Source organism: Eublepharis macularius, chromosome 16, assembly GCF_028583425.1.
Source record: "Eublepharis macularius isolate TG4126 chromosome 16, MPM_Emac_v1.0, whole genome shotgun sequence".
Lineage (NCBI taxonomy): Eukaryota > Metazoa > Chordata > Lepidosauria > Squamata > Eublepharidae > Eublepharis > Eublepharis macularius.
The window spans coordinates 17,185,530-17,210,008 of record NC_072805.1 but is presented as its reverse complement, the minus strand read 5'-3'; the positions used below and the strand labels follow the sequence as shown (position 1 = coordinate 17,210,008).

Sequence of the window (24,479 nt, the reverse complement as noted above, 5' to 3'; positions counted from 1 at the left end):
GACACTTGTCTTCTCATAGAACCAAAGTCATAACTCTTCTCCAACGCCACATTTCAAATGAATTGATTTTCTTCCAGTCAGTTCTCTTCATTGTCCAACTTCAGGAGATTAAAAAAAAAACACCTTTCTTCCTCAGCTGCACAAGGGAGTGTTTTTCACTTGAATGTGGTTCAAAGTTGTAGCCACTTCATTTAAATGGAGTTTAGATATAGAGTTTCAGGGAGGCTCAGCAATCCCTCAGTTTGGTTCATGATTTGCTCACTGACTGTGATCTGGGAGCCAGTCATTTGTTGAAGCATTCAAATGCATGCAAACAAACTTAAATATGCCTGTTTGCACAATCACAGACTGCTTTATCACCATTGTTACCTCACCCGCTCTGTCTCTGTGGTGCATACTTGGACCAAAAAAAAAAACCAGTTTGAGATTCTTGATCTGAGCTATACTATTTAATTATATCACACAAGGGCCTTTTCCAGACGGCTTACCTGCCTCCGGAACGTCGCACCATATTGCGGGGGAAACGTGAAATACCGCATTTTCTCGCGCGAGTTTTGTGCGACATCGCGTGATGTCGCGCAAAACTCGCACGAGAAAACGCAATATTTCGCATTTTCCCCGCAACATGGTGCGACGTTCCGGAGGTAGGTAAGCCGTCTGGAAACGGCCCAGGAGGGAGTTCTCTGCATCCACTTTCACCATAATTCTGAACTTTTGTCATGCCCAGAGCTGCTCAAAGGAACAGTCCAGGGGCAGTTCCTGCGCTAAAGCAGAAACTCCAGAAACTGTCTATAGCGCGATTTTTGTGTTGGGTTAAGTTCTATTGTTTACAGCATGTTTTACAATGTGGCTGTTGAAGAGAACTTGATTAATGGAATGGAACAACAAAACTGAAGAGGAAATAACCTTATTTCCATCAGTTTGGGTATTTGTTGCTGAAAAGCTTTGGTGCCGGGGTCATATCTCCTCCCTCTGACCTCTTCAGCTCACTCACCAGGCTGCCAGAAAAGGTCTCCTCAAATCACTGAGTAAGCAGTGATTGGGAGAAACACGATGGAAGGAAGACCTCTCTGCACAAAATCAGAATAATGCTGATGATCCAATTTGAATCCAATTGAATCTCTAGATACCTTCAACTTCAAGCATCTCATGCCGAAATGTCCTGAATTATCTGAATCCCACTTAGTGCAGTTCATACTTGCGGATGGCATTTCAGTGTCACCTTGAAGCGTGATGGAGACATCGTGACTCCAAAGTTGGGGGTGAGGTCTGGTGCCTTTGTCTCATCTGGCCACACTACCTGGAACCTTCTCATAATGTGGGTGAAGAAGAGGAATAGCTCCATCCGAGCCAAGTTCTCCCCTAAGCAAACCCTTGGGCCTGTAAAATAAAGAGTTTAAAAGGGAAGCCACTCACGGTGAGTTCAGACATTCAGATTTTTCTCTGGTTCTGTGCCAGCTGAACTCATGGATCCTTTCACAAGGACATTATTTATCTGTTTGTTTCACTTATGCCCCACCTATCTCCCCAATGGGGACCCAAAGCAGCTTACGTTATAATCCTCTCCTCCACTTTATCTTCACAACAACCCTGAATGTTCAGTTAGGCTGAGAGTGTGTTACTGGCCCAAAGTCATACAAGAAGATTCCATGGCAGAGCAGGGAATTGACCCTGGGTCTTCCAGATCTTAGTCCAATGCTCCACATCACACTGGAGGTTTGGACTGTATCAAAATCTCCACCTCTAGTTTTAAAACTTTCTCTTAGCTGAGAACAGGCAGGAGGGGGAGGTCAGCTCAATTACCCTCCAAGCATGCCCTGCCAGATCTTTTGAGATGCTGATGGCTGGCCAATGACATGGTCAGACTCAGCATAGACATTCTCCTCAAAGCTGACACTTAGAGAAGAAAGATCTGGGAGGTTGATACTGCCAGAAAGGCTCTTCCTGGGGACTTCAGGAAAAGCTTCTTTGACCTTCCACACCGCTCTCAGGGGGAGAGCAAACAGAGACCATCAAATCTGTTGGCACAGAAGGGAAGGTCTCTTTTGGACAGATTCTATCAAGCCAGGAGGATCTCTCACCTGCAGTTGGCAGCCATTGCCATGCGGAGGGCTGCAATGTGAACCAGACTACAAAGTAATGGGAGGTTTATAGAAAGTTATATCTTTTGTTAAAGAGCCTGTCTTAGGGCACCTATAGAGTGAGGGGCAGAGGAATTGTCTGTTACACTTTTCTTTTGGGGTTCCTTTCTCAGTCTTTTGTGATGCTTGATATGTATGTGGTGGTACACAGAGCCCTCAAGTCAGAGTTGACTTACGGAGATCCCTGGTGGGGTACTCGTTGCAAAAGACTAACAGAGGTGGTTTGCCATTGCCTGCCTCTGGAACCCTTGTCTTGGTTGGAGGTCTCCCATCCAATTACTAAGCAAGGCCAACCTTGCTTAGCTTCTGAGATCTGACAAGAACAGGCTCTCAAATGCCTTTTAATTCCTAAATGCTGGTAGCTGTTCTGTCTACCACATAGACTTTCTGTGTTCAAACATGCTCTTGTTCAAACATGCTGTGTTCAAACATGGTCTGTTGGCAAATTGCAAATCTCTCAGTGGTGCACAAGTCCAGTAAGCAGTCTATGAGCCAAGCTACAAGTGACGAGAATGACACTTGTCTGGCAAGTGAACAGACTCACGCATATTCCTCCCTGTTCACTTGCCATTCACTTGTGCTCCACTTGATCAAGCAGAGAGTAAGTGAATGGCAAGTGAACATGTGTGTCTGTTCACTTGCCAGGCAAGTGTAATTCATCACTTGTAGCTTGGCTCTATGTGTAGAGTAGATCTTGGGTAGCAGGAGAGTCAAAGATGAGGCGGGGCTGATGATATTGGCTGGAGATTTTAATGGCGTGGCGGACTTGCATTTAGACAAAAAGACCAAAGGAAGTATTAAAAAATCAGGGAAGTTACCAAAAAAATTTTTGAATTAGTCCAACAAGAACATTTGGAGGATGTATGAAGAAAAGAAAATCCGAAATGCAGTGATTTTACATATTATTCTGCAAGGCATTTATCATTTTCACATATTGATATGATTTGGGCGACAAAGGATTTGACCTTATTGACTAAAAAAGTGGAAATTTTACCGAGGGTGAGTGCAGACCATAACACAATGTTATGGAAAATGACAGTGGGTCGAAGATAATTTAGATGGAGAATAAATGAAGATTTACTACAAAACCAAGAAAATTTGAAATATATGAAAGAAGAAACTAAGCAATTTTTTCTAACAAATAATAATAATGAAGTTTCAATTCAGATGGTATGGTATACTTATAAGGCAGTAATAAGAGGAAATTTAATTTTACTTAACAGTAAAGACAAGAAAAGAAAACAGGAGAAATGGCAAGAAATACAAGAAAAAATACATAAAAAAGAACAACAATTAAAGAAAAGACCAGGTAAAAAGTCAATTAGACAGGAAATCAAAATACTGCAGGATCAAATAAGAGCCATTAGTAACAAAGAGCTTGAATGGAGGTTAAAGACATTAAAGAAGAAGTCATTTGAAGGAGCAAACAAACCAGGAAAGTATCTAGCCTGGCAATTGAAAAAAAAGGAAGGAAAAGAACATTATCAACAGAATAATGGGAGAAGGTAAAGAATGGAAAGATCACCAATCAATTAAGCATGCGTTTTTTAAATATTATGCCAAATTATTTCAAAAGAAATTTGTGAATTTGCAAGAGATAGATGGGTACTTAAAAAACACCCATCTACCAAAGATATCAGAACTGAATGGAGTGAATGCTCCAATAACAGAAGAAGAAGTTATACAGGCAATCGAGGCGGCTAAGATTGGGAAAGCACCAGGACCTGATGGGATCACAGCAAAATTCTACAAGGTAATAAAGGAGGACCTAGTACCAATTTTAAAAAATATAATGAATGATATGCTTCAAGGAAAGAGTCTTCTAGATACATGGAATGCAAGTATTGCTCTGATCCCTAGAGAAAATCAAGATCTAACAGATGTAAAAAATTACAGACCTATATCGCTTATAAATAACGATTATAAAATAATGGTAAGAATACTAGCAGACAGACTTAAAATATGGCTAATGGATTTTATAGAAGAAGATCAGGCTGGATTTCTACCAAATAGACAATTAAGAGACAATTTGAGAGTGGTGATAAATGCTATTGAATATTATGACAAGGAAGTGACCTGATAAGGAAGTTGGCCTATTCTTTGCGGATGCAGAGAAGGCCTTTGACAATTTGAACTGCCCCCCCCCCAAGATGGCGATGAGAAAGCAGAGCCCAGCAATGAGTAAATCGGTGATGGCGACGTTACAGGGGAAGGGGGAAACTTGGAAGAGCTGGTGAGACGAGCAGTTTTCGATGCTGTGCAGCCCTTTGTAGCGAAACTGAATGAAATGGGGCAAAAGGTTGATTCAGTGGAGAGCGAGGTGAAAGCCATTAAAGAAACAGCGACCGGAGCAGAGCAGTCTGTGCATGAGAACGCAGTACTCATGAAAACAACAAGTAAGGAAGTGAAGCTTTTGGAGAATCAAATAATAGGATTACAAGTGGACTGTGCCCAAACGGTATTGCGTCTTCAAAATGTAAAAGAAGAGCAAAGTGAAAATTTAAAAGATGTGGTGTCTGGACTTTTGGCGCCATTCACAAAGGCAACTAAAGAAGAGATAAAAAACGATATTTTGGAAGTCCGGCGGACATCTTCAAAGTATGCAATGAAGCGGCAGCTGCCTCGCGAGATTATTATTGACTTTTCATCTAAGAAGACTCGGGACACCATCTTAGACAATTCATATAATGTGGACTTGGATTATTTGGGCAATAAGGTTAAAATATTGAAGGATGTTCCATTTTTGCCTCGTAAAAGAAGATTCAAGTATAAAGGACTTTCAGCTTTCTTGAGGAAATGTGATATAAAATATAAATGGCTGTTTCCAGAAGGCGTCTGTTTCAGATATAAAGATCAAACTTACAAGATCACATCGGACGCGCAGCTGACAGACTTTTTGTTCAACCATCAGGAGTTTCAGCAGGAAGAAAGTTCGAAGTCTGAAGGGGAAAGTGGGGGGGAGGAAAGAGCGGGCGCAGCTGCTCCAGCTGCGCAGAGAGAATTGAGACCGAGACGCAAGGGGGGGGGAGGAAGAAGTCCTGATCCTGAATATAATCTGTATTGTATAAGACCTACCAATCTGATAGCATATTAGAAAGTTAACTTTTAAGAAAAATTGCAGCATGAAGGGAATACAAGACATGTAGTGTAGTGTTTGTTGTTTGTATGTTGATTTTCCCTTTTCCCAGTTCTCCCTTCCCTTTTTTTTCTTCCCCTCCCCTTTATACTTTTGTAGTCTTCTGTAGTTTTTTTTTATGTTAGATATTAAAAAATAATTAATTTTTTTTTAAAAAAAAGACAATTTGAACTGGGACTTTATGTTTGTGACTATGGAGAAGATGGATCTAGGCAATGAATTTATAGAAGCAGTGAAAACAATTTATAAATTACAAAGAGCAACAATTTGCCCCCCCAGTAGGAATGAAGAGACAGACGCCAGTATTTGGAACTAAGGGCCACTTTTATTAATATAACCATTTTAACAACCTTAAATATAAACTGCGGCAAGGGCCTACTAGCGGTACAGGTCAAGCCACGTGGTCACACCTTGGACCTCCGCCTTGACCTGTCTGGGCGAGCCCCAAAGCCCCAGGCTTAAGCCATCCACCAGATGGCAGCTACCTGGACAGCCAGGCAAAATTGGTTCCCCCAACCAAGCTCCTACACCTCAAATGTACGGCAGTGAGGTAGGACTTGCACACAGGGTTCCCCAAGGCAGTCTGCCCATGCAGCATGGCAGCCGTCACAAGCAGTACCATCCGCTTCTGGCAGACCCCTCTTCCCCATAATGGAGAAGCGCCTAGGGTGCTCACTGGCCTGCTCCCTATTCCCCAATTCTATCCTGCCAAGGGATTTAACTAATCGGCTCCACACTGCCAATCACCTCAGCCACAGTACCGGTGCAAGGTAGGCGAAAAAAAACCCCGTACCCGGTCAATTGGGTAACAGGAGGAAAAAATTCCTACCTGGCTCCGAAAACAGCAACCGGCTAATCCTACACCGATACTGGGAGAAGAGGGTGGGCCGAGCGCTTTCCTGGTGACTGAGCCAGAAAGGGAACGGAGCAGCCTAAGAACGGCTAGCTCCACCCCCTTACAATCCCCGTATGCCCGGGGGAAAAGCACGCCATCTCCTCCTCCAGCCGGAAGCGGCAAATTACGACCCCCTGCTGCACAGCAAGCAGGCAGCAGAAAGGGTTGCTTTGTGTCAATGATGACCTAACAGAGAAGTTTGAAATAAGGAAAGGTACTAGACAAGGATGTCCACTTTCACTGTTGTTGTTTGTGATGGTTTTAGAAGTATTACTGAGGCGGATTAGAGATGATACTATAAAAGGAATAAAAATAAAAGGATATTCCTATAAGTTAAGAGCATTTGCAGATGATGTGATGTTTATAGTGGAAGACCCTATACAAGTTTTGCCAAGACTGTTGAATAAAATAGAAGAGTTTGGAGATTTGGCGGGCTTTTACATAAATAAAAAGAAGTCAAAAATAATAACAAAAAATATGACCAAGAAGAAACAACAGGAACTGAGTGAACTAACAAATTGTGAAGTGGTACACAGGACCAAATATATGGGGATAGAGCTGACATCCAAGAATATAGACTTGTTTAAGAATAACTATGAAAAGCTCTGGACCCAAATTGAAAGAGATATGATAAAATGGAATAAATTGAACTTGTCGTGGTTAGGTCGGATTGCCACAATTAAAATGAATGTGCTGCCCAGAATGATGTTTTTAATGCAAACAATACCAATTGTAAAAGATAAGAAACAATTTGAAAAATGGCAGAGGAAGATATCAGAGTTTGTCTGGGCAGGAAAGAAACCAAGAGTTAAGATGAAAGCTCTCTGTGATGCTAAGGAAAGAGGAGGAATGCAGTTACCGGATCTAAGACTTTATCATGAAGTGATATGTTTGGTGTGGTTAAAAGATTGGGTGTCCTTGGCCAATCATAAATTATTAACTTTGGAGGGATATAACAAAGTATTTGGATGGCACGCATGTATGTGGTATGAAAAATACAAAATGGATGCAATGTTTCAACATTATTATCTTCGAAGAAATCTATTATCAACCTGGCTTAAATATAAGAAATTTTTAGAACAGAAGAAACCATTTTGGATTGTACCAGCTGAAATAATCAACCCAAATATGGAATATCAGGGAAAGGAATGGCTTACCCTCAAAGAACTAACAGTATTAGAAAACAATGAATTGAAACTTAAACGAAATAAGGAGTTGCCATTCAAATATGGTTGGTTTCAATACAAGCAAATTAAAGACCTATTTGATTCAGATCAAAGAAAGATTGGTTTTAGATGTAAAAATTCAGAGCTGGAGGAATTATTGTTGGGAGATAATAGTAAAGAAATATCTAAAATGTATAAATTGTTACTGAAGTGCTTCACAGAAGATGAAATAGTTAAGGTACAAATGGTAAAGTGGGCTATAAATTGTAATAACGAAATAACTGTGGAAGCATGGGAACAATTATGGAAAAATACCTTAAAAATATCAACTTGTACCAGTATTAAAGAGAATGGTTATAAAATGTTGTATAGATGGTATTTAACACCGAAAAAATTAGCCATAGCCAACAAACTGCTATCCAATAAGTTTTGGAAATGTAAGGAGCATGAAGGATCTCTATTTCACATGTGGTAGACTTGTCAAAAGGCTAGAGACTTTTGGTCTAAAATATGTGCTGAAATGTCTTTGATACTGCAATATAATGTTGCTAAAAATCCAGAAATGTTGCTATTATCTTTACATTTAGAAGAAGTTAATAGAAAGGATAAGATATTGTTATATTATATGTTAAATCCAAATGAGTCCAGTAGCACCTTTAAGACTAACCAATTTTATTGTAGCATTAGTAGCAGCAAGAATTTTATATGCTCAATACTGGAAAAAAGAAGAAATACTGGAAATTGAAGAATGGACAAGGAAGCTGTTGTACATAGCTGAAAAGGATAAATTAACCAGAAATTTAAAAGAGCAAGATCCAGGAATTTTTTTGGAAGATTGGAAGAAGCTTAAGAAGTATTTGGAAAAGAAGTGGAATGTTAAAGGACAATTGTGGTCTTTGGAGGGATTTTAAACCTTATTAAATAAGATTTTATTGAGGGGAAAAAATAGATATATTAAGATTTTTACCAGGGCCAATTTAATAGTAATGATAGCAAAATAATAATTTGTATGAATTAACGGGGGGTTCGAGTGTTGTTGGAAGTCAATAGAGATAAGGGGGAGGGGACGGGATGGGGTTATATACTTATGAGGATATGAATTGAATAAGTTATATGTATCAACCAATTATACTATATTACCTCATCCAAAAAAAAAATTATATTAAAAAAAAAAGATGAGGCGGGGCCTTAGAATGACAAGTTGACATTGGGGAGCTGGCTGCCTTGGTCCTTTCAGTGGGTAATTTCTCTATACATGTCAAGCGGTGGCAGCAGTGTACCAAAAGGAGGAGAGAAAAGCCCCTCCGAGGATAGGGTCAGCCAGGAGAATGACATGTTGTTGCCAGGTGGAGGATTTTGGCAGCTGCCTAATGCCAAGACACCTCGGAGGGCAAGACAGAACAGTGCTTGCCGGTCCATGGGGCTGCTTTGCCACATCTTGGAATAGCCTCACTGAGTCATGACCTCAAACTTCCACACGGACCTTCAAAGGTATGCCTTGGTGATTCCAGTATTCCCTAAGTGAAATTTGTGATTATAGGGTCACATCTTTGAAGATGCTACCAATTCAGTGTTGGGACAACCATCAAACTCAGAAAATTTACCTGCTGAGAAAGCCAGGAAGGCTTCAGGCTTCACAAATTCTCCCTTCTCATTCAGAAAATTGGAGGGGTTAAATTCACGTGGGTATTTCCACTGAGACTCATCATAATGGACAGAAATGAGGCTGGTTATAATTGTCGTGTCCTGCAAAACAAACAAAACCATGTCACATGGAAAGACTCAGCAAGTATTTATCTTGACTACTTTTGCTATGCTCACTTGACTGTAATTCCACAATTAAAAATGTAAAACAATGATTTTAACAACCAGGAATCGCTATTTTTAATACATACCTATTCTGTTGAGAAGTACAGGATAGATTTCTTAAGATACACTAAACTGTACCTGGGTAGAAGAGTATGCAAGCCAACAAGTGCTTATAAAATGCAAGCTGTAGCTTAATGCAGCCTCATTTTTGCCTTGGGGCCATGTTTAACATGGAGAGCATGTTTAACAGGGAGAGCATGTTTAACCCTTCAACCTCCACTCAACTTCACTATTAAAACCTGGACTCCCTGCTTTATTAGTAGTATTTTAAGGAGAAAATGTGACATTTAAAAACACAGCCGGGGCTGGGAGTTGGGGTTGGGGGGGTGCCTGTCAGAGGCTGGCAACAGTGGAGAGGTCAAAGTAGAAGGATCAATGATGCAGAACACCTGTTTGGAGGAGAAAGAACTGCAAACTAGTTGCAGTCTCCTGGATGAATTTCTGTTGGGGTACAGCCTGCTACACTAAGGCCATTTCCACACTACTCACCTTCATCCAGAATGCTGCAGAATGTCGTGAAAAAAACATGAGTTTTTTGCGATGTTCCGCAGCGTTCCCGATGAAGGTGAGTCGTGCGGAAACGGCTTGATGCTTGCTGCCAGTGCCTACCCATCTTGGCTTATTCCATTTTGCCATGGTGATGTGGCTGGTTGGGTCCACAGGGCAGTTAATTCTTCAGTGAGGGAGGGTACCATGGCCTTGGCCTGAAGGAGGCTGTCATGAAGACCCCTCCCAAAGAACCAGACATTGGCCTATTGCAAACTCCTATTTTTGTGCAAGATTCTGAAGGGACTGGAGTGGCTGTGAAACTTCATGATTTCTAGAAGAAAGGTCAGTTTCTGTAGGTCAGTTTCAACTGAGCTTCTGACCCGGTTTGGTGGGCACAAGCAGTCTTGTTCACCCTGACAGTATACTTTTGCCAGGTGAGAAACAGCATGTGGCTTTCTTGAATCTCCTGGACATCTCTCAGTGGAAATCAATACAATCCATATCTGTCTGGGCTGGTTCTCTGGACTGTATATTAGGAATGCTGCTCTCTGAGCCTTGAAGGTATAACTGAGGGATTATTGTTCAATCTGTGGCATTTGTAGAAGGAGTCCTGCCTCCACAACCATGTAATGGACAGTGATCAAATTACAGGGTTAATTCATCCTTCTTATGGTTTCCTTTCACAGTCTATCTGGTGCATCAACTGTGCCCCTGTATCGGAAAGGGCTTGGTTCCTGCAAGGGATGGAAGGTGAAGATCCATGGGCATTTGGACCACACATAAAGCAGGTTAAAGCTTTATCCCAATAAACATGGTAAATTTGCAGTTTATTTGTTTATGACTGGTTGAAGAAAGGAAAGCAGGTATTAAAATATTGGGGAATTTTAAAATATAGCTTGAATGATCCAGTTATTTGTTTTTGGTTGAATGGCACAATTATTATAAAGGAATTGGAGATGATGCAATTGATCCGCCATTGGCAACGGCATCAAACCATAGTTACCTTTTTCCTTGCTGGGACAACGTACACGGTAATTTAAATGTGGCTATCTTTTTGAAAAGTAGCCATTAAGATAAGACCCAGCATGGTAAAAGAACTTAAGCTTTATAAAGAGGCTGTGTTTTTGAGAGGCACATTTGATGCAAAACTCTCATGTTGTTTACCAACAACATGAGGCCTTTGTAATGTGTAGTGAGGCCCTGATTTATCACCCCACCTATTGTGAAGCTACAATCCAAGACTGGCTGCAGTTGTTTCATAACACTGTGACTCCCCTTGATGTCACAGAATTGAGTTGAGAAACATATATGGACCCATCAGCATATCACGGCCCATGCCAAACCCCTTCAGGTTTTACCTTGGGAATAGTATAACCGAAAAGCTGCATGTCTTTGACAGGGGCATGAGGTATTCCTACGGGTACCACATTGGCAAAGCGCTGGATTTCATGAATGACAGCATTTGTGTAAGGCAGCTTGTCCCGATCTTCATACTTGATGCATGGGTTATTTCCAAGAACGTTATTGAGTTCCACGTGACATTTCTCTAAGGAACAGAGACTTCAATTACCATTTATAGAGCATTTCATTGGCAGCTTGAGGATCTACCACATTCACTTTAATTTCCCTCTCTTTGTTCCTTATAACAATTAGTATTATTATTTACACTGTTTATACACCACCTTACTCATTGAGGCGGAAGAAGGATTACACGATGCGAGTTAAATGTAATAAAGTATATAGATGCAAATTAACCAAGATTTAAAACTAAAAAGAATCCAGTACAGAGTTGAAGAAATGCTAAAACAGAGCATAAGAAATTCTAAGACTGACAGACAAAACAGAAACTATCCAGCCGGACCATACTTACAGCAACAGACAATACGTAATAGTAAAGTCTATAGTCCCTATCCCTTTAACTTATGCACCTCTTTTGAGGCCATTTCCTTAAAGTACAACCCTCCTACCTGAGTAAAAAGCCCTCATGAATAATTCAGTTCCAACCCAGTAACTGTGAATCTCTGAGGATGGATTCCAGAGGAATCTTCCACTCACAGAAAGACTAGGTTTGCACATCATACCTAATACATAAGCTAGTGTGCGCAGCTCTCTCTGGCCACTACCGGTGTGCTCCCTTCTTGCAGAGCACAGAGTGCATTTAGGGGAGGAAGGGTAGCATGCCAGCAGCAGCCAGAGGGAGCCAAGCAGACTATGCTCCAGCCCTCAATCTTAGGGAGGCAGTAGAGCGTGCTCAGCATTTGCTCAGTCCCCGAAGAGGAGCTGGTGGCTGCAAGCGCTCCTGACTGGGGTGGGAGGAGGAGGGTGTGCTGGGCACCACCACCACATGGTGAGGTGGGCATGTGGGTGGGCTGGCTGCTGGCTTCCTGGGCTGCCCTCCTCAATATGGTCCTTGAGCGATGGGAGGGATTCACTTCCTCTTCTCCCTGGTGGAGAATTGCATCGAGCGGCCGTTCTTTCTCATTAAACTTCGCATGGAATCTTGCGGGAATACAACACATGAAGAACACATGTTGGGCGTCTCCTGTAGTTTCCCTCTTAGCCCAAGCTCTCAAGGTGTATTGTGGGGATAATAATAACACTGACTTTTTTCACTGCTCTGAGTGTGGCACTAAACTGTCCAGAAGGGCCATATATAAGCACACTATTGTTGTTAAAACATTTTTCTACCTTACAGCACTGAAGGAGGCTTACAGCAGACATAAAAATACATAAAAACCTCAGTTTAAAATTATAAATCTAGCAATAAATAGTAAAATTAATTGAATGCAGTTCTAAATAAAACTGTCTTCAGATGCCTTGTAAAGATCGAGGGGGGCAGACACACTTCCCTGGTGCGCTTGTTCCACAATTGTGGGGCTGCCACCACAAAGGCCCTCTCTTGTCGTGAACCCACCAACCCAAGTATCTTTGGTTGATGGGACAGTCAGGAGAGCCTGTCCCTGTGATCTTAATCCCAGGCAGGAACATATGGGAGATGATGGTTCTTTAGATACCCCAATTCCAAGCCATGTAGGGCTTTTAAAAAACTACTGAAGCTACTATAATTATTTGCCAAGTAAATTCTTTGTTAGGGCTGGCTGAAGGGTTTTTGGCACACAAGGCCAAGTATAAGCCCATCTCCAATTCAATATCTGCTACTTTAATGTGTAGACTACAACATCTTGATTTTTGGTTAAAGAAAGGACATTCATTTCTGCCTAAATTAGCACCCCTTAAATCTGACACCCTAGGCAGCTCCGACACTCACATAAAGCCCTAAATGGACTGGGACCAGCATACCGAAGGGGCCGTCTCTCCCTCTATGTGCCCCAGAGAGCACTTCGTTCAACCGGAAAACATGTACTGGTGGTCCCTGGCCCTAGGGAGGCTCGGCTGGCATCTACCAGGGCCAGGGCCTTTTTGGTACTGGCCCCACCCTGGTGGAACTCTCTGTCTGAGGACTCTTGGGCCCACCAGGATCTTGTATCATTTAGGTGGGCCTGTAAGACAGAGATGTTCCACCAGGCATATGGTGGAGGCTAATTTTAGCCCATCATTGCTGAGCCTTCCACCGGTCTCCCTCTACAAGGGGTATGGAGAGTCCACTACCGCTGGTTGCCCCGAAAGGGGCACAGTATTTTATCTGTTTTTATAACTGATTTTAAGCTGTATTTTAATCAATGTTGTACCTCGCCCTGAGCCTGCTTGCTGGGAGGCCAGGTTAAAAATAAATAAATAAATATCTGATAGTGCCAGCCCTGTTCTTTGACACGGACATACCTTGAACCTCTGGGAAAGCCATCATGTACAGCAAAGCCCATTCAAGCGTTGTTGCAGTCGTTTCTACTCCAGCCAGGAACAGTTCACCCAATGTTATAAGCATGTTCTCTTCTTCAAAACTTGATCCTTTATTCTCTGGCTTTTTTTAAAAAAATGGAAGAGGTATTTCATAGTCAAGTATACAGCTAAGTACAAAAGACCTGAATAACGTAGCCATTTGGGTTGGAAAGATCTCAACCTGTATTAAAATGATTGAATGAGTATTTCTCATTTACATAGTAACCCAAGACTCCGTGTTCTGTTCATCCCCTAAATATTCTGTTCAGTCTTGGGGGGGAGGGATATTTCTCACCTAAGCTTGATCCCTTCGGCTTATGGGCCAATTCACAGACAATAATAAGAAGAGCGCCAGGATTTTTCAATATTGTTCCAAATTCATTTTTTCTTGAATGCTTTCCCCATATAGGAGTGGATAGTAAGTTTTCCTTTTAGAGTATGCAAAATATGTAACTACTTCCATGCAGCGCTGGTACCAAGATTTCTGGAGCCTGAGGCGGACTGCATGACGACATCACTGCATGTGACATCATCACGCAGGGCATGTCGCTGGGATGGTGCACGGGTGGCCTCCCAGCCCTCCGGCTCAGTTGCTCTGCATGCCGCCCCGTCCGCCTGCCGTGCCTGGCACGCAGCTGTGTGCTGGTGGTGGCGGCAGCAGCGTGGGGCAATTGAGCTCCGTGGCACGCACCCCTGCCCCTGCCCCCGGTGCCCCGTCCGGCATCTCAGTGCTTGAGACGACTGCCAGCCCAGCTTCAATGGATGCGCCGGCCCTGCTTCCATGAATCCTGATACATTTTTATACTTCTTAATAATCACTAAATGTATTTTGCAGAAACACTGGAATAACAACAACAACATTTGGTTTATATACCACTCTTCAGGACAGCTTAATACCCACTCAGAGCGGTTTACAACGTGTGTTATTATTATCCTCACAACAATCACCCTGTGAGGTGGGTTGGGGCTGAGAGAGCTCCAAGAAGCTGTGACTGACCCAAGGTCACCCAGCTGCCTTCAAGCGGAGGAGTGGGAAACCAAACCCGGTTTTCCAGATAAGAGTCCCACTGCTTTTAACCACTACATCAAACTGGCTGTCTTGCTTAGAAGCTTCTAAGAGGACTGGTTTACTGCGGAATTGGGAAGTACTGTAAAAATAACCTTTTGTGAGATTCAGGTTTATTTAAGAAATGTGTGGGAAGGAAAATACCAAACAGAATTAGTGAGGGGTGCATGGTTATCCTGTAGAGGAGCACTCTCAAAGACTATTTTTAGAATCCTGTGAGCAATAATATAGTAAAGAGTCCAGTAGCACCTTTAAGACTAACCAACTTTACTGTAGCATAAGCTTTTGAAAACCACAGCTGTGGTTCTCGAAAGCTTATGATACAGCAAAGTTGGTTAGTCTTAAAGATGCTACTGGACTCTTTACTATTTTGCTACTACAGACTAACATGGCTAACTCCTCTGGATCTGTGAGTAATAATGTTAATAAAGTAATCTTAAACAATCTAAAAAAAGATTCCTGCTTTATTGACCAACCAGAGAACACCAAACTGGTAAATCCTGTGATTCCGTGTGTGTGTTTCCATGTATATATCATTAAATGCAATTCTGAACTAGTCACTAGAGTGTAGATCAAAAAATCCAGATGCTAGGATCAGAGATAGACCAGAGAGTTCTCTAAACCTGAAGGAAGGCACAGGTTTGCAGAGAAATCTAAAATCTTAAAAAATATGCATCGGAGGTAGGTTTCCCAGGCGTCCAATAGTGGTGGGCAATCTCCTGGAGATTTTCCCTGTTGCCCACCAATTGCTGGATATCGGCAGAAAGTGGCACCAGAGAAGAAAACAGGACAGGCTGCCCAAGGGAGGGAACAAGGGAAAGCAAAAGTCTGGAGAGGAGATAAAGGTGGATGGGAGAGAGAGAAGAAAACAGGGAAAGGGGGAAAGCTACGGGGAGCTGACAGGGGTACAAAAAGAGGAAGGAGAGGGAGGGACATATGGAGGGAAACGAGATGGCCACTGTGAGTCCTGGCAGGTCTCCCACTTGTATGTGTGTGAGACAAATGATAATCCACTTGTAGCCATTAAGTCCTGTGACAGCAACTATATTGCAGTTGTTTGTTATCAATAAAATGGAGGTCTACTTTCACACTACAAGCAACCCTCCAGCGATCCTTGGGACACCTTCATGTGGGCAATGTCATGTGGGAACTGAGCCAACAGCATTTTCTGTGCCTACGGAGGCCCTTCCCCTCTAGCCAAGTTGTAATTATTGTCAATTCCTCCCAAGATCCCCTGGGTCTAGCATTCCTTGTACACACAACTCTATATTTAAAATTAGTCAGAACTAGAAGATGGCATTTTGATTCTAACGGAAATGAAAAACTTGTGATCTGTAAGCATGAATTACTTAAAAAAAATCTTTAAATAAAGTGGCAGAGGGAATTCTCACAATTTTGGATTTCCACATTTATTTTTAAAAATGAAAATGTCAAAATTCACTCAGGAACTTATCATTCAAAATTCAATAAGCGCTGTCTCTTGAACTCTCTCTCTTTTTTAAAGTCAATGCTATCTTTTGCTCAGTAAAGAAAAAATGTCATGTTTTTTTTAAAAAAAAAACACTTGGGACCATTTCCCTAGTTTATGCAGTAAGAAAACATTGCATGCCAAATCAGGATGAGAAGCTGGGTACCTTCTGTAATTCTTCCAAATAGGCATCAGTTATGTCTCGGTGGTCTCCAGGGACAAGAGTTGTTCTGTGCTCTTCAACTTCTTTTGAGATGAATGCAGCGAACTTCTTTGCGATATTTATTATGTTCCGGTGTGGAAGAGGAAGCCTCCTTACAAGTGGCACAGCATTGTAAAGCTGCCGGCAAGAAGAAGAGCCAATGATTAACTTAACTGAGCAATATGTCTACCAATGATCTCTATGGCTGAGGAAGATGCCATCATGCAGTGCACGCTGAAAGAACTTCAGAGGCACAGGAGGAGTCCAGAATGGAGCCAAAGTAAACAACAAAAGTTCGTTTTACCAATCGGGAAACCTGTCAATAAGCTGATATATTGTTTGATTGCAGTACTGCCCTGATACAATGTAAGCACAGCAATGGGCTACCACAGGATTAGAAGGAACTGATGCATCAACTAAAGGCGTACAGATTCCCATCTCCATTCTCAGTTTAGGGTACGTACTAGTTTGCTCCTATTGCATTGTTCCCTAATCTTTGTCATCCAGCCTTAATACATTATTACATTGTACTCTTTTATTGCACTGTTTCTCATCTTCTTCATCTAGTTCTACTGCATTATTTCTTGCATTGTTTTTAAATTTTGTAATTTGCCTCAGGTCTCTGCCAGAAAGGTAAGTGAGAAATGACGTAAGCAAGTTAGTGAATAATAGCAAGGTGGTTAAAAGTAGCTTGGTTTCGATTTGTAATGAAAATAAAATTATTTTTAACGTTGTGAGACGTTCCATGCATTGCATACATGACACTCATTGAGTGCTAGCAAGCAAAATATGCTACCTGCTCATTAGAAATATCTGGTGAGAAACATCTGAAAACACATTTTTCTGTAATCCTGTAAATTCGGTACCTGTGCCCAGGGTCCTATAAGTACTGTAGAGCTCTCATGAATCAGGCCCAACACATTTCTCAGTAATTTATCGTCATAATTAAAACGCTTCCCAAATACAATGGTGGAAATGATGTTTGCCACTGCACTCACAATGAAACCACAGGCATCAAAGGGCACATCTGTGAAATTAAGTGAGCAACAAAAGGGTAGTTTATATAATTGATTGCACAAACACCAGAATCCTCATGGAAGGCCAGGGGCCCCTGCTCCATCACTGCCCCCAGCTTTGGGGTATCTCTTGAATTGGCCAGGAAGCTGAATATTGACTTGGCCAACCGTACTTCCTCCCTTCAGAGATATGACTTGGTTGGGGGTCCCACCCATCAGCAAGCTATCTACCTGTCTTTTTCCATAGTACTCCCCATTATCATAATTGTCAAAGTACATTATAATTAATCATAAATACACACCTTCTAGGCAACAATAATAAAATTTAGAACTTCCTCTAATAATATTCTCATTAGGTTTAGTCCTGTTCCAATAGAAATGTTTGCCAATTAGTCATAGATGTCTCATGAACTACCACTTCCTACATAGCTCTGTATACAGATTTCCCCCTCATAATTATGATGTACCAGATCTTGACTAGATATGGGCACGAACCAAAATACGAACCAAAGTTCATCATGAACCAGTGGTTCATCAGAGCCCATTTCTGACAAACCACCACGAACTTTAGGCTGGTTCATTTGGTTCATTTTTTGGTTCATCACTGCAGCCAGGTGCTGATCAATCAGTTTCCTAGACAACAGGGGATGGACTTCCTGCAGACCTTCTGCTGACCCAGAAGTGGCCTTCTGCTGACCTGGAAGTGATGTTTTGCTGACCTGGACGTGACGTTTTCACGAACCAAACGAACCGGTTCGTGAACCAGGACAGGTTAGTGAAATTTAAGGGTTCGTGGTTTGTGAAATGTGACGAACCACGAACCGCACCGTTTGGGTTTTTTTCTGGTTTGTGCTCATCTCTAATCTTGACCTGTGGTAAAGTATCAAATTAGACTAACAGTTAAGCTAAATACTGAAACTAATAACTAAAAATACCAAATATTGTGTGATAGAATATAATATTGAATACAAAATGTTTAAAGTTCCACCTATGCTGAATCTCACCTCCCCCCCCCCCGCCGTAAAAATGGGTTATCAAACACATTTAAAAGTATCATAGATAGCTCATTTTTTCTTTCCTTTTCTTTTTCTTTCCATAAAAGTATGATGTTCAGCTATCTTATATATTCTGATAATATCTTTCATGTAGCTCAAATCTATTACTATATATTCTGTGTATTTTCTGATATGGTTTAATGTACTTTGTATAAGGTTCTACACACTTTCAATTGCTATTTTTATTTCTTTTTTCTTTATAAAATTTACATATATACAAAAAAAAAAAGAAGGGACATGGTTCATGGTCCCACCCATCAGCAAACTGTTCACCTTTAGTTAACTCACTCATGTTTTCCTCAAATATTTGTATCAAGTAAGTGGCCTCATCCAGGATCTTTTCCTCCATGGATTTTTTGCCCAACCCGAAATTTCTAAGACTCATCAGCAAAAACCTTCTTTGTTCCTTCCACACCTGCCCATAGGGTGCTGTGATTAGCCCTGCAGGAAGACAAGAGTAAAGATTGAAAATGGGTATAAATTCCTTGAACTATATCTTCAGCATGGGAAATTCACAGATCACTTTAACTGGCAAAAAGGAAAGCAGAAGAAATCCTCTTTCCGTATTTTATTTAGAGAAGCAGTCTGAGGTTCCCACGAAATAAAATTGGATAGCCGATCTCATGTTCTTTGCAGCATCGATGCTTTCATAGAATCACAGCATACACATATTTGTACATAAGGCCCTGGCTCCTGCAATCCATGTATTTGTGAGAGTAAAAGATAAAGGCCAGAATATGTCCTCATGGAGCTAACCTCTTGTAGGAGTCTCTGATTTGCAGACTGTGCATAGAAACATTGCTTGTGCACTGACATATTAAGCAAGCTCACAAGCACTAGCTAATAGGTTGTTGTGGCATTAAAACAACTACATTCTTCACAGCATTCCAAAGTGCAATGTCCTTGATAAGCTACATGTTCCTCTTGATTGCTGTAATAAAAGCATGATAAAACAAATGTCTGGAAAGGTCTTCATAGGCGATTTTTGACTTAGGGCTGATGAGACATAGGAAGAAATGTTTTCATAAATCCACGGCAAAGATTCCTGCACTAAACAACAAGTGACATGAGTCTTTTACAAAGATAGAGGGATGAACCAATCAGAGGAAAGGCAAACTTGGAAATAATCTTCAGGTACCTTTTTTATTATTGATAGCCTCAACAATAGCATTTTCTGGTCTTCCAGCAAATTCCGCTCCTCTCGTCAGTAGGACCTCTTTCACCAATGAAAATCCCTGAACAAACACAAAAGGTTCTCCTCCCAAATACAAAGTGAATATGGGTCCATATTTCTGTGCATACTGAAAGGAAACAGCTATAGGTTAGTACTGTGGCATTTGAAGAGTTGCTGGATCAGCTACAAGGGCTCTGAAATGTAGCGGCAGGCATCAAGAACGAGATTACGAAATCTTTGCTTCTTCTGGTATATAATCAAGACAATCTCCTATTCCCAAAACTTTACAATCAAGGCCAATGCATGATCATCATGGTGTTGGATGTTGGATAGTGTTCCTCTCTGTTATAGATCCTGAGGAGTTAGCCGTGTTAGTCTGTAGTAGCAAAATAGAAAAGAGTCCAGTAGCACCTTTAAGACTGACCAACTTTACTATAGCATAAGCTTTCGTGAATCACAGTTCTCTCTGACGAAGGAACTGTGATTCTCCAAAGCTTATGCTACAGTAAAGTTGGTTAGTCTTAAAGGTGCTACTGGACTCTTTTCTATTTTGTTCCTCTCTGTGTAATTAGGACAAATGCACACAGCTGCTCTCCATCTCAGTTGCTCTAGAAGACTGTGCCGATGCCAGCCAGAATGCTGCTTTCACCACCAGAGAGAGCACCTCTCCTTCTATCTACATCCACCCTTCACCTTCCCTGCTACCGCTGAGCTTTTATTGGGTTCTGGCTCAGGCGTAGGAAGCCTGCCCTGCCCATGGCAGCCTGAAGCCTCTTCCACTCCAACTGGGTAGACAGCAGCAGAGAATCCAGTGCATAGTCCCTCAGTCTCCCCCCGCAGAAGACTTAGCAGATGTACCCACCCCAAGAAGGTTATCCCAATAAGATTTTATAAAAGCTTAAGCGTACGCTGTTTGCTTGATGTTCTATTCTCTTTCCTGGTGCTGTGCTAGCCAAAAATTTTTGCTTGTGCTGTATGAACGCTGCCACTGCAGACTGCAAAGGGACCTAGGGCGAGGTTAGCTAACTCTTCCCCACTGCTCATAATATTTTGTATTGCTTATACTCCCTGGAAGGAGGCAGGTTGCTGTCACCAGGAATGGAGTGCAAGCAGGGCTCATTTGGAGGGGGAACGCACAGGAATGCAGTTCCGGCAGTTCCCCAAAGAGGTCACATGTCAGGTGGCCCTGCTCACCTGTCTCTCGGCCATTTTGGGCCCATTTCAGCCTGGATTGGGGCTGAAACGGCCCAGATTGGGCCTCTGATGGGTGGTGGATCACTCTCCTGCTCAGCAGCGGCCCAATCCTGACAATTTTGGGCCCCTTTTCAGCCATTTTCAGCCTCTTTTTGCCATTTTGGGCCCAATTTCGGCCCTGAATGGCCAGGATTGGGTCCAAAACAGCCAAGATAGGTGATGTCAGGGGGTGTGGCATATGCAAATCAGTTGTGCTAATGACACATTTCTGGTGATGTCAAGCGGAGTGGCATATGCTAATGAGTTATGCTAATGAGTTCCTCCAGTTCTTTTTCTATGAAATGACTCTGCAAGTGAATGACAAGTGAACAGGGAGGAAGACACGTGAGTCTGTTCACTTGCCATGCAAGTGTAATTTGTCACTTGTAGCTTGGCTCATAGAAATATGGGGTAAGGGTAGGCTTGCCATCCCTCTGCTGGGAGCAGGGGAGCCCCCACCCCTCCTGCTACTGTGGTTGCGCTCAGCTGGCCAATGTGGGGGAAGGCATGGGGGGGGGAGAAGCACATGCATGCACTCCTCCATCCCATTACGCTTGCTTCAATACACCCAGCATTTCCTCTCTTGTGCTGGCAAACGACATCATTTTCCAACATGAAGGAAGAGCTGTGGGGTAAACTAAAGACATAAATTGCCCTTTGGGGGGCTTCTGCATGCCTGATATTTCACTGAGGGCCTTTGGTGAGCCCCACAGTGCTGAGAATTAACATCATTTTCAAACACAAGGAAGGAACACTGAAGCCAGTTCAGTGGGATGGGGGAGTGCTTGCACAGGAGCTAAGTACCCTGCTGCCCCCGGCTGCCCCTGCACACCCACTTTGCCCCCTGGGACCCCGGCAACCCTAGATAAGGATAAGATTTCTGGAGGTTGGAAGGGGTTGCCGGAATGAAGAGGAACATATGAAAAGTCCACATTCTAAGCACAGATGCATGTTCCTGTAATGGGTAATACCGATTTATTGATGTACAAGTAAAACTGAAAAAGGCCTTTGTTTCACAGGAGAAATATTGAAAATAAAGGGGTGTGTGTGTGGAGGGGGCCGGAGAAGCAATATGCTGCTGAAGTGGGGTTGACTAGGAACGATGGGGTTGAAAAATTCACAATTATCCCAACACACATCCCAAATTTTCAAAACTCATTCCATTATGAAACTGTAGCAAATTTGACTCAAGCAATCTAATTGCTGCAGCTAGAACAGACTGTAAGTGATTCTCAATAATAATATTGCAATTAATTTAAGATAACCTTTTCTAAGTTCACTAGAAAATAAGAATTTAATGTCCCACAAAAGTGTTTGACTCCAGTGCCTTCCAGGAACAGTAGATGTCTGATTGAAGTATTACAATAAATCTTCCTCCCCATCCTACCTCTGTCTCCTCTTTCTTGTATCACTACTGTGGGTTTGAAGATAATGGAAAAGGGACCAACCTTATCAAGGTCCTTCAGGGGACTGCTGGCGTTGAACTGCAACAAATTTCCAATGAATGGTAGAGGCATCGGTCCTGGGGGGAATTGTTTGGGACGAACAGTCTTCCAGAAAAGGTACAATATGAACAAAATCAGCAGCAGCCAGCTGAAAATTTCCATGCTGAAAGGAAGCGAAGAATGTGGGCAACTGGAACTTTCATTCCTGGCAACTACAACAAATGGCCTAATTCAAAAAACACAATATTACTTTGTGTGCTTGAAAGGATGCACTTTGTACAGGACAAGGGTGGCTTCCTAATCAAGGCTGTTGATGCAGCCCAATCATTGTGTTTACCTAGTACACATATTTTTTATTAACTTTGTTACCCAAGGATAAAATATGCCTTTAGAATAACACAGGATCAAGTGTGTGATTAAATCCTAAAGTTACATCATGGGGGTGGGGGGGGGGAGAGACAGGTTTAGGGTGATCAATTGAGATAAGAATAGAACAGAATCCTGGATACATCTCACAATTTGGCTAAGCTGTCGTAGGAGTTGCCATGGACCCTTAGTGCCTATTTAATGCCTTAGTGTCTGTTACGCATACTTTTGAAGTGATTGGTGCTTGGAGGGAGAATTTTATCCTGTACTGATAAATTTTGATTCTGTTGGAAAAGAAGTTCCCAGGATATAGGAAAATCTATAGAACTGTTCCCGTGGACTGGAATTGTGTGTCAAAGGCAGGCCCTGTCACGATGTGCCAGAATGCTCTATCTTGGACCCATTCCTAAGATGATATATGCGGAGACTCAGGGCTCATTTCGAGGGAGAACGCACAGGAATGCAGTTCCGGCAGTTCCCCAAAGAGGTCACATGTCAAGTGGCCCCACCAACCTGACTCTTGGCCATTTTGGGCCCGTTTCAGCCTGGATTGGGGCCGAAACGGCCCAGATTGGGCCTTGGACAGGTGGTGGATCACTCTCCCACTCAGCAGCGGCCTGATCCTGACCATTTTGGGCCCCTTTTCGGCCATTTTCAGCCCCTTTTTGCCATTTTGGGCCCAATTTTGGCCCTGAATGGCCAGGATTGGGTCCAAAACAGCCAGGCTAGGTGATATCAGGGGGTGTGGCATATGCAAATCATTTATCCTAATGACACACTGCTGGTGATGGCAAGGGGCATGGCATATGCTCATGAGTTATGCTAATGAGTTGTGCTAATGAGTTCCTCCAGCTCTTTTTCTATGAAATGACCCCTGCGGAGACCCCTGGTAATTATTGGATTAGCTAGCAATATCCCTGTCGGTTCTTTTTCTAGTATTCTGCCCATAACTCTTCTGTCTGCTGATAGTGCCCAAGCATCTTTGCTTTCTAGGATTTATGTATTATTATTCTTTTTTTTAAAATATGTTTATTGCTTTTCCGGCCGAAGCCATACAAACACCAACAAAATATGAACTGTACACTTGAACATACCCAATTCACACAGACATAACTCGTCATCATCACTTTAAACTATCTAAGCTCATGAAGATTTTGTTTCTTTATCACCGTGGCTAAAAAGGAAGCCACTATAGCCGAGGTTTGATTGTCAGGAAAGTTATCAGACAATAACACTGAGATTGCCCAAGGAAGGAAGGGAAGCTTTTCTTTTAACATAATAGGAATAATAAATCTCTCTCTTTCCTTACTCCACTTAGGGCAAAAAACTATTATATGATCCAAGGTCTCTAACTTTCCTTGTCCATGTATTATTATTAAAAATGTATCTTTTCATCATCTTTGGGTGGCTGCTTAGAAATCCTGCCTTCATTAAACCGCAGGGTGCTTTGCTGTGCCAGGCCAACAGATACCAACAGAGAGTGATGGGGGAATCAGCCCATATATCTCCCTCTCTCTCTGTCTCTCTCACACACAAACACACTCTCACAAACACACATGTTCTAGCATTAAAAAAGCAGCCAGGTCCAAAGAATCCTTTTTGTAGTGGCACAATTCAAAGCAAGGGGGGAGGGTAGGAAGAAAAGGTTTTAATACATCTCTTTGCTCTTGGTTCTTAGCAAAGATGGTCTATGATTGGTAGGGGGCTCCCTCCTCCCTCCTTGTTCCTCCAGTAGGTGCTACCACCCAAGTTGAACAGACTTGTCCCTCGCCAGCTTTTTAGGATCTGATGAGACTCTGAGCATGTACAGATTTCTAGTGATTGGCTCGAGCAGAAGGCCCTTAGATGAGGACACATTGACACAGCTTATCTTAACAAAAGAAAGAGCTTTATTGGTTTACAGAAGAATATAATAGATAGA

General features: G+C 42.2%; 1 protein-coding gene across 2 annotated transcripts; it reads right to left on the bottom strand.

Moving 5' to 3' along the window:
• Positions 1 to 593: 593 nt before the first annotated feature.
• LOC129343976 (cytochrome P450 2J6-like) lies at positions 594 to 22,394 on the bottom strand. 2 transcript variants are annotated; one of them, XM_055000419.1, is made up of 9 exons: positions 22,196 to 22,394; positions 19,479 to 19,641; positions 18,614 to 18,781; positions 17,136 to 17,296; positions 16,234 to 16,407; positions 13,477 to 13,615; positions 11,055 to 11,242; positions 8,943 to 9,084; positions 594 to 1,380 (listed from the first exon to the last, which is right to left on the bottom strand). In XM_055000419.1, the coding sequence occupies exons 1-9, from the start codon at positions 22,352 to 22,354 to the stop codon at positions 1,193 to 1,195; spliced, it is 1,482 nt and encodes a 493-aa protein (XP_054856394.1). In that variant the 5' UTR covers positions 22,355 to 22,394; the 3' UTR covers positions 594 to 1,192. The 2 variants fall into 2 exon arrangements, with proteins under 2 accessions (XP_054856394.1, XP_054856395.1); XM_055000420.1 differs by having other exon boundaries at positions 18,629 to 18,781.
• Between the last annotated feature and the right edge of the window lie 2,085 nt (positions 22,395 to 24,479).